Source organism: Pediculus humanus, genomic scaffold (genome assembly GCF_000006295.1).
Source record: "Pediculus humanus corporis 1103172108269 genomic scaffold, whole genome shotgun sequence".
In the NCBI taxonomy this organism is placed as follows: domain Eukaryota; kingdom Metazoa; phylum Arthropoda; class Insecta; order Psocodea; family Pediculidae; genus Pediculus; species Pediculus humanus.
The window spans coordinates 716,379-727,759 of NW_002987838.1; the positions used below are offsets into that span (position 1 = coordinate 716,379).

General features: G+C 32.4%; 1 protein-coding gene across 1 annotated transcript; it reads right to left on the bottom strand.

Moving 5' to 3' along the window:
• Positions 1–7,418: 7,418 nt before the first annotated feature.
• Positions 7,419–10,812, bottom strand: Phum_PHUM503340 (Tuftelin-interacting protein, putative; the record flags this gene model as incomplete). Its single annotated transcript, XM_002430851.1, has 12 exons — positions 7,419–7,673; positions 7,753–7,898; positions 7,990–8,199; positions 8,317–8,538; positions 8,622–8,818; positions 8,908–9,161; positions 9,260–9,475; positions 9,562–9,751; positions 9,826–10,004; positions 10,085–10,308; positions 10,431–10,520; positions 10,578–10,812. The coding sequence occupies 12 exons, from the start codon at positions 10,810–10,812 to the stop codon at positions 7,419–7,421; spliced, it is 2,418 nt and encodes an 805-aa protein (XP_002430896.1).
• Between the last annotated feature and the right edge of the window lie 569 nt (positions 10,813–11,381).

Consider the following 11,381-nt stretch of genomic DNA (forward strand, 5'->3'; position numbering starts at 1 on the left):
CTCTCTCTCTCTCCCTTTCCCCCTCTTTCTATTAAAACACACCGACGACAAATTTTTCAATTATCTTCTTTCATTGATTCTCTCGCCCTACAGCATCCCTCTCCTTCCCCCCTCTCTCTCTCTCTCTTTCCAATCTCATTTTCAACCGTTCATCGCGTGACACGCACAACTCTAACAAACGTTTTTTTTTTTTTTTTTTTTCCCCGTTAAGCATATCCTCTTCTCTACGCGCTGTCGTCCGATTATTCATTCGTATATCAAAATCCATTTATCATTAGTTTTTTTTTTTTTTTTTTTAAACTCGATAACTCGATTCGAACGTTTCTCTCTCTCTCTCTCGCTCTTCCCCCTATTAAAAATAATTACTAAAACGTCGGTCGATTTTCCAAAACCTTAATTAAGAGTCATTTAAAAAAAAAAAAACGACAGTTTTTCGACTCCCCCCCCGGGATATTACAAAAAAAAAAAAAAAAAATTAGTCGCTATTACTTATTAGTTCATAAGCCAGTTAAAAAAAAAAAAAAATTGTTTCCCACTTTCAATATGGCGGATAATCTTTCAAATTAGATCCGTCGAATGTAATTTAATTAACTGACAGAATTTTTTTTTTTTTTTTTTTTTTTGATCCGATGCAGATGGCTAGAGAGAGAGAGAGAGAGAGAGAGAATTAGTGGTTGTTGTTGTTGTTTTTTTTTTTAACAAATCGAAAGAAATTCGTTTTGTTGTAAACGTTCGAACGAACCGACAGAAAAAAATTCCAGCAGCAGCAGCAGAAAAAAAAAAAACATCCCTTAACACGCGGCGTTCTTCTTCCGTACGATTTGGAAAACACCCGCATTGTGTAAAAAAAATGTTCTAGATTTTTCTTCATTCCCTTCTCGATCGAATTTCCTCTTCTTTTTCCTCATTTTATACCGAGCAATCAAGATTGAAATCAATTAAAAAAAAAAAAAAAAAAACTCGCGAATGGGGTGCGCGACGAACGTCGTCCGTTCGTTCTAGAACGGGTGAAAAAGAAAAAGGGTGAAAAGAAATGAAAGAAAAAAAAAAAAAAAAAACCCTTTACTCGAACGAGAACCGCGTTCTCCTATCAAAATTTGGAAAAAGAAAAGAAAATTCTTCAAGTTTTCTAGAAATTTCTCGAGTCAACGACACCTACCACCAATCAAAAATTTTCCATTTTCCTTTTTAATTATTTCGCGCCAAATTATTATTATCATTACGTTCGCCATCATTAAAATTGATACGGGAAAAACAAAAACAAAACAAAAAAAATGTTTTCGTTTGTCATTATCACACTCATCATCATTATCATCACACATTTACGTCGCTCATAATTATCATCATTATTTTAATAATCGCGACGCGTTAATTGTCAACGATGACGTTTCGTTCCAATTTTTTTGCTTTTTCTTTTTCGCTTATGACGTGCGTGCGTGTGCGTGTGCGTGCGTGGGCGGGCGGGCGCGGGTATCTCGAATATACATATATATGAAAATCAATTCAAATATAATCACCGATAGAAATTTAACGATAGAAAAATTAATTAGATAACCGTTCGCGCGACATTCCCCCCTTCCCCCTCTCTATCTCTCTCTCTCTCTCTCTCTTCCCTTTCCCCTCTCTCCTTCCCCCTCCATACGATTAATCGCATCTGATTAACGCGTTTCATGTTAATTACAATTAATTTCAAACTAAAAAAAAAAATCATTTTCACATGTTCGTTTGAAAAAAAAAAAAGAAATACTAATTGACAGCTGGTACGTCAAGACGACTTTTATCATCATCATCATTATTATTATTATTTTCTTTCTCTCTCTCTTTCTTTTTTTTTTCTTCTGAATTTTTTTGTTTCCCACCAATAGAACGAATACTCCCGAGAGATTTGCGAACAACACCCACTACCACGACCGGTGGATGAACAATAATAACAAAAACTATTTTTTTTTGTAAAATCGAACGGTCGAACGGTCGAACGTCTTCGATATTTAATAAATTATCAACCAACCGATTTCCGTTTCCCGTTTCAACGTTTACCCGAACGGATTTTTAATAAAAAATAAAATAAAATTTTAACAAGACTTACCAATCGCCAAAAAGAAAACAGCAAAAAATCTGATGTGACCGCGACGACGATGATTTTTTCTTTCTTTCTTTCCTTCTATCTTTCTTCGTTCAATTCTTCTCCTGTTTCTTCCTTCCTTCCTTCCTTTCTTCCTTTTCTTTTTCACCGACAGAAAAAATGAATGAAAAAATTCACGTTACGAACGTTTTTCTCTCTTTTATATCCCACGTTTTATAGTTTTTTTTTTTTTTTAATTTTTTTTTCTTTCCCCCTGCGAACGCAACAAAACAAACAACTTTTTTTTAAAAAAAAAAAAAAAAACAAAAAACAAAAATAATAATAATGATAATAATAATACTAATAATAATAATAATAATAATAATAATAATAAATAAATAAATAAAATTTTTTTTTTTTATTTGGTTTGTAACAATGAGTCTTGTTGGCAAATGTCGGAAACCAACTGAAGGGACGAATGAAATGTCGGATGGTTGACATGCGCCTTTTCAATATCACAACACACACAACAAACACAAACACATACAAATCTCGTCGCGCGCTTTCGACTTTTTGTTTTGTTTTGTTTTTACCATTAACCCGCCATTTTTTTTTTTTTTTTTTTTTTTTTTTTGGGCTAAATAATAAATTTACCGATGACTAAATTCCTTCACCACGTGAAAAAAAAACAATTATTATTATTATTATTATTTTTTATTAAAAACGACAGCATTCAAAAAAATCATAATAATAATTATTTTTTGCCGACGGTGGGAAATGCATGCGACACCTGCACCCCCCCCCCCCCACCAATCGCTTATATAACGCTTATGCGACGAGAAACAAAATTTCAAAAAAAATTTCCTTAAAAAAAAAAAATAAAATGGCGACCGGATATGGAAATCCGAAACGATTTTATTTAATGGTTAATCGAAAAAAAAAAAAAAAACTTTATTAAATTACAAGCAAATAAAAAGACGAAAAAAAAAAAAAAAATGAATTAAAAAACGAGGGGAGAGAGCGAATAGAAGAATGATTGAGAATGAATAAAAAATAATAATGATGATGATGATGATGATGATAATTTAAAGACAAACGAACGAAACGAGCAAAAAAAAAAAAAAAAAACAATCGCACGATTGAATATGCGATTGCATTTCGTTAATTTTTTTTTTTCTTTTTCGGGAGAGAGAGAGAGAGAGAGAAAAACAAAAAGAAATAAGCTAAGCAAATATGTGTGGATGGCATGCACGCGGGTATAAAAAAGTGAGAGAGAAAATAAACTGGGAAAGAGCAAGAGTGAGAGAGAGAGAGAGAGAGAGAAAACTCGTGAATAGAAAAAAAGAAAGAAAGGAAGGAAGGAAGGAAGGAAGGAAGGGAGATCCAGAGAGTGGCAATATCAAAACTGAAAATCTTAAATCGTGGCGTTAGGGATGAAGAGACGACACACACACACACACACACACACGCACACGCACACGCACACGCTCCAGAACGCAATGAGGGAAGGAGAGGGACGGGGATGGGGATGAAAGTTTGATTTAATTTATAGGAGTGTGGCGTTCTTAATAAGATTCATAACTGGTAAGTTGTATGAATAATCTTATGCTCGGATAAGAAACATAACAAATCCATTTTTCTTTTTGTTTCCCTCTCTCTCTCTCTCTCTCTCTCCCTCGTTTTGGTTTATTTACGTATCATCGTCATTATTATTATTATTATTATTTTCCCCTCCCCCTACTCTTCTACGCTTTCGTGATAAAAAAAACAAAAGTTATCGTTTCAATTTACACGACTTTTCTTTTCTTTTCGATGTGGCATCGTTTTTTTTTTCCGCAAGGAAATAAATTCAACCGCACGAAAATTCACACACAAGAAAAGTTAAAAAAACAAATAGATTGAATGAATGAATGAATGAATGAATGAATGAATGAATGATGGAATGACCGACGAAAAAAACCAAAATACAAAATTGTTTTTTTTTTTAACACGCACTCCTCTTTGAAAATTTATTTCTATTGCCTATAAAAATCCGAAAACGAAATAAAAAAAAGACGAGGAGAGAGAGAGAGAGAGAAAACTTATATACACATTCGATCCCTTTTCCCTCTCTCTGTCTCTCTCTCTCATTCCTTTTTATTTCGGGGGATAGTAGTTGGAGATATAACCTTTGGTAAATGATGTTTATTTAAAAGATGTAATGATTGTAACACCCCAGTAAACGAGATGGATATTGGTTGGTATATGAGAGAAGAAGGAAAATGAAATAATATGAGGGGGTGAGAGTTAAAAAAATGGTAAACGAGGTCGTGCTTAAGGAAAAAAAAAAAAAAAAAACGTGGCAGCAGGAGAGCGTATCAAATCCTCAAGCTTGCTCGAATTTTTCACATTATTATAACCATAACTATTATTATTATCTTTAACTTTTTCCCAATTCTTTTCTCTCCTGACTATTGAAATTTTAAAAAGCTCTTTTTCTATGATTAAACAAAATTCAAAATGACGAATCGAAAATTATTTCACCTTCCACCTCACCCCCTACCTTCCCCCCTCAACAACAGCAAAAAAAAAAAAAAAAGGTAAACAAAAACACGCGATGATGATGATGATTTTTCGCATCTTTCAATTTCATTTTTTTTTTTTTTCTTTCCTTTTAAATCCTGAATAATATTTTTCCTCGTGACTTTTTACCACCTGCTACTACAGGTAAATTATTATTATTATTATTATTAATGTTTTCCCTTATTTGATGTATTTCATACTTAAGAAGATTCACACTCCCGAAAAAGATAAAGAGAGAGGGAGAGAGAAGGGGGAAGAAAGATAAAAAAAAAAAAAAAAAAAAAAACGATTTTTCCCCCCACTCCTTCCTTTCCCCAATCCCAAAACAAAAGAGAGACAGACAGAGAGAGAAAGAATGGGAGAGAGAAAACAATGCGATGAGAATAAATGGTAAGAATTAAGAAGGTCAATCATTTCAATAAACTTTAAATATCGGAAAAAAAAAATTTTTAATTCGCTGTCGTTTTAAGTCTGATTGATGTTTTTTCCTTTTTTCCTTTTTTCCTTCCCCATCGGTAAACTTAAAACTTAGTCGAATTAAAATTGTAGAAATTAAACGACCGGATCGAATTTGATTTCGAAAAAAACTTTAAATCAAATCAAAAATTTAATACGATTGTAAACCTTTTGTTCCAAATTTATTTTTCCAAACTTCCTTTTTTCCTTTTTTCCTTTTCCGCGTGGAAGAAACGGAGGGAGGGGGGGGGGAAATAAAAATTTACTCAAACACATACATAACCTCGCGTATGGTTTTAAACAAAAGTTTTCGATCGACGGATCGATGATGATAAAAAAAAAAAAAAAAAAAAAAAAAAGGAAAAAAAACAAAGGAAAAAATAAAAGGTTTCACCCGTTTTTTTTTTGCCTTTGGTAAGGAGGCAAAAGGTTTTTTCGGTTAAATTAATGATCCTTATGGGATTTCAAAGTTGTAACAAATCGAGCGTAGTTACTTACGACTTTGCCTCAAGTTGACAAAATTACAACAACCGCCTGATTTTCTTTTTTCTCTTTTTTTTTTTTACTTTTACTTTTCTTCTTCCTCTCTCAACTTTCGAAAAAGAAAAAAGAAAAAAAAAGAAAAGAAAAGAAAAAGGTAAATAAAATAAAATACAAAAACACCGAAATGAAACAAAGATTCAATTGACCCCCCGCCCCGGAAAATGCCGTCGATAACAAAGGACAAAAAATTTTGAAATTAATTTTTACGTATTAAATCATTCCGCATTCATCATCATCATCACAATCATCATCATCATCATCACAATCATCATCATCATCACAATCATCATCACCATCATCAACATCATAATCATCATCATCTCTAATAAAAATTACAAATAAATAAACGAAAAAATTCCTTTTGTTCTCTCTCTCTCTCTCTCTAGAAAAATCAATCAAATAATAACCAAAACGAAACTTTTTTAAATAACCGACAACAACAACAACAACAACAACAAAAAAATTATTTAAAAAAAAAAACGGAAATTTCTAGAATCCCTCCCTCCCTCTCTCCCCTCTCCTCCTAGTAAAAACAAACTATCTTTTTCCAACGTCTCGTGCACGACTAATGAAAAACTTTATGCCAGACTGAATTAATTGATTAATGTGTAACCGTTCTTTCGCTCCTGTCATCATCAGAAGAAGAATAAAAGTTTGTCTAGTTAGTCGTAGTTAAAATTTAAACAAATCTAAAATCTATTCCCTAATTTCTTCCTTTTTTTTTTTTTTTTTAATTAAATTGAATCCCTAATGATAACTATATAGATGATGATGATGATGATGATGATGGTTCAGTAATTAAGAGAAAAAGTGGGAAAATGCACAGTTGGAATTAATAAAAAGGTAGAATCGCAGGAGTCAAAAACCACCCGAAACCTTTTCGATTGGATCCCCACGACATCAGACACCGAAATAGCCCCAGTAGAAAACCTAAATCTCTAAAAGGTACGGTAAGAGAACCCTTCCTTACACAGGTACCGTTGGCAAAAAGAAGAAAAGATAAAAACAAAACAAAACTCATATACATATTTTTTTCATTTAAAGTCCTAACAGAGTTCATAGAGTAAGAAAACAAAAAAAAAAAAAAACAAACATTTTCCGTTAAATCAGAAAAGATTGAGTGAGGGAGAAAGAGAGAGAGAGAGAGAGAGAGAGAGAGAGAGAGAGAGAGAGAGAGAGTGAGTGAGTGAGTGAGTGAGAAAACAAATTTTAAATGTGATTAATAATTATTGTTGTGGAAAAGAGAATAAACGTGAATAGAAAGAAGGAGATCATAAAGAAATAAGAGATAATTTGTCAATACGGAAAATCTTTTTCTTTTTTTTTTTCTCTCTCTCTCTCTCCCCCACTTGATCACCGATGAGACTCTCAGACTAATAATGAGCGACTGGGGATCCGGATGACCCCCCCAAACAGTCATCAATTATTTTCATATGACTCCCTATTTTTTTCTTTTTTTTTCTCTCTTTCTCTCTCTTCTTTCTCCTTTCTTTTTCTATCACGCCTTTTTAGAAATGAAAATTACCTTACCTGAAAATCAGTCCTTGGAGGGAAGAACAAAAAAAATATCCATCTCTTGATTTCCAAGTTTTTTTTCAGCACAATTGAACAGCCGATTGTTTCCGCCATTTTGTCTTTTTTTTTTTTTTTTCAATCGAAAAAAATACTACGATTATCACTTTTTTTTTTCCACGATGAAAATAATAATAATAATAATAATAAAAAACTGTTTCATCGTACCGAGTACTACCACTTATTTCACGCGTTACACATAAAACTTTTGATATTATTTTTTTTATTTTTCCGCCATGTCCAATGCCGTACCCAATGATTGCGGAATCCACGTGGCACCACCATTTTGCGAAACGAAAACGACGTTTCGATCTATGTAAACTTGAATGCTCCCGCACCTGTACACTTGTTTCCCTTCGTAACTTTTATTCGGTATGGGTACGAAAATTATATTTTTTTCTTCGCAACGTTTTGCAAAAAGTGCTTTGTAACCGGAAACGGCCGCTTGTCCACCCGTACGAACAGCATCTTGCAACGACTACGTAAAACAAAAGAAAAAGTTAAAAAACGAAATGTGTGATAATTTAAGAAAATTTAGTGGCTAAAGAAAATTCTACCTGAAACCTTGCCGACGACGTGGGATTAGAAGATGTCGAAGTGTCGCGTTCGACGTTTTTCAAATAAGACAATGATTCCATCGCTCCTGGAATTTGTCCGTTACCGACGGATCTGTTCATCAATTCCAGCGCTTGTTTAAATTGTTCTAAATAAAAAATCCTTCCGCTATTAATTTTTCTTTCTTTTTTTTTTTTACGATGACGCTTAAATTAATTATACAAAACTTTTTCACTTACCCTTAATGTTAGGTTGCTTCAACAGAGCATCTGAAAATTGACTTTTCCAACCGATGTACCAACTTGTCACCTGATCGTAATTCGGAGTGTGATTTAACCACATCGATAAAACTTGCAACCATTTTGGAAAAAAATGTTTTTCCAATAGTCCAGCCATCGAGTGTACGGGCATTAGTTCTTCCCATTCCATAACCCACTTCCAATGTTCATCTAAAGGAGAGAAGAGGAGAGAAGAGAAAAAAAAAAAAAAAGCATGAAGCCAACAAAACACGTACGTAAATTATGCAAAATAATAATAATAATCGTTTCACCATAACAAATCCTTACCGAGAACTTGATGTTGTGGATTTATGATAAACTCATTTAATATTTGACCCAATTTGGGTAAAATATTTCTTACTAAAAACGAATCCATGTCTCCTTTGCTAAAAACATTATTCCAAGGTAATAGCATGTATTTTGCCGATCTGTCGCTCGGATGCCATGCTGCCAAGGCCAAACTTAGTTTATGTCTAATCATTGGATATATCACAGAATCCAAACGAGTATCTGTAATTAAAAAAAAAAAAGTGCGTTATTTTAAAATTAGGCATTCATTTTTCTTTTGTTATTGCGAAAAACCATCGACTTACTGAGGAGAGGCAACCACGGATGAATCCACGCGTGGATCGGAATCGTATCCGTCATTGGATCCCATTCGTGAACGAATAAAGTTATCCTCGATAAAATTAATTGTTCTAAAACGTTATCCATAATCCAACGTGGTAGTATCGATATCCACGTATCCACGAGTTTGACAACGGGTTCCGGTTTCCTACATTCCCAATTACTACAAAAAAAAAAAAAAAAATTCATCACAACGAATTATATAACAAAATGAATGAATGAAATTTTTTTTTTGTTTTAATAAAATCTTACGTGATTGCAAATCTTATCGACGGGATCCATGCGTGCCAAACTAATTTTCCAAATGGATCTTGATTCGAAAGACTTGACATGACGCTTCCGTGATCACTTTCCAGTATGTTTTTCCATTCTTTAATCAACTCGATGGGTTCTTCCGGATTCACCAACGGTTGCCAATTTTTCAAATAATTTTTAATTAACGGCGTGGCAATGGTTGTTGCAAGTTCGGCAACGTCGTAAAGTTTATATTCTTCGTAATAGTTTTCCTGATTGGAAATAAGCAAAAGAAAAAAACACAAGATTAAAGAAAGTCTAAACGATAAAACGATAATGATAATAAAACAATTGCTAAGGTTTGTCTCACTTGCAATTGTTTGAGCACAAAAACAACTCTATCCAAAGACAATGTGTTGCTTTGACTCGAATTAATCATTTCTTCGATTATAGATATAAATTTATCCAATTTATTTATTTCTATTTCTTCATTACTACAAATTTTTTCCAACTGAACTGTTTCATGTTGTAGCATGACTATTTTATCACTCGAATATTTATACTTCCTGTCATTCTGTATAATATCCTGGAATGTATAAAGTTATTCGTTATGTCACACACAATTAAAAACATTTTCAATTTTTTTTTTTTTTAGAATTTTTTTTATTTTACCTGTTCACACATATCGACTAAAAGATTAAGATTGTGTTGAAGCTCGGGTAATGCAAAATTGGCAAATTTCATTTCCTTTCTAGTTTCCCATTCGTCTGAAGGTCTTTGCTGCCTCGAAATTGCATGGTATCCTGATAAAACTCTTTGTTGTGGACCAGTCATATCAATGACTTTAACTTTTGACATTGTTCTAGAATTATATTTACTCAATTAATAATTAATTACAAAAATTTAATTTTGGATGTTTTTTCGATAAGTACTTACCCTGCATCAGTAAAAGAAGGCTTATCGTTTCCTTGCTCGATTACTTCGTCTATACTTTTAAATATGTATTTAACTTGTTTGTTAGCAGTTTCATCATTTTTCCTCCATCTTGAAAGTTTTTGAGTAACTTCTTTTTTATCTTTATCATTGGTTTGAAGTTCTGCAATTTTTTGAGTAGCCTTTAAAAATAAAAAGGAAATTAATTCAAAATATATCTCTAAACAAAGTATGAATGTAAAATTGATAATCGATAACATACTTCTGGACCGTAAGCACCAATTGCACCTCTTCCTTTTCTTAATTTTGCTTCAATGGGAGCATTAATACCTTGTAGCTGTTTACCAAGACCCTTACCAGGTTCATAACCCATTTGAAGCAATAATTTTGCTCCAATTCCTTTGGTATGCTTTTCCCAATTGCCAACTCCTTTTTGCATTGTTTTATTCACAAATGTTTTTTTCTTTCTCATTCCAGCGATTTCATCTGGATTTACAAATTAACAAAAAAAAATAGAAAATACATTTACTTTAAAGGATATATTACTTATTAGAAAGTTATTGTTAGCTTACCATGACCAAAATGTTTATCATAGTTTGGCATAAAACTATTCATCCTTGGAGCATCATTATCACTCTCATCAGATGAAGAATTTTTTATACGCATTTTCGATGATTTAATACCAGAATCATCTCTGTCTTCATCATTATTAGAATCATCGGATTCATCCTTTTTTTCATTTTCCGGTTTTTTACCAGACTGTTGAATTCCTCCCGCGACAAAACCGATGGGAGCCGTGTAATTTTTAGGTTTCTTAGACCCCCTAAAAGAGGGACGCCTACTGCTGGCTTCTTCATCTCCGCTGCTTTCATTTTCCGCCCAAATACCATAAATTCTTTCGTTTTTACTTATCTTAGTCCTTTTGAAACCGAATTCATTTTCCAAATCGTAATCAGTAATTTCAAATCTTTCAACCTCGTCCTCCGACATTTTCCTTAACGATGTTAGGTTAAAACGATAACGATAACTTTTACTTTTATTTATTTCAAAATGACGACAACTCTAATTATAATACTTAAATCACATTTTACTTTATTAAAAACACTTTAAAAATAAAAAAAAAACGAACACGCGAAAAATCAAAAATGCGCAGATGAATAAAATCAACCGGAGTACCTTATAACCGCTTTTTTCCCAAATTCAAAATGGCGACTTGTCACGCGTGACTTTCGATATATCGAACGACCGCCAAAAATGTTTTTTCTAACTCTATGACAAATTTATATTTATCACACTGCAAAAGAAAACAAAACAAAAATATTTGACAACACGATTTTGGCTTTAAAACTTTAATTTTTATTAATTTTAATTATTAAAATAATTTAATAAATAAAAAAAATTTAATTTTAAAGAAATTATCGTAAAATTACCGGTACGAGTGTTAAAATAAATAAAAAATAAATAAAATAAGAAAAACAAATTGAACCTTGAAACGTTTAACTCGTTCAATGACTGACTATTTTAATAAGTAATATTTAAAATCATTAATAAATAAATAA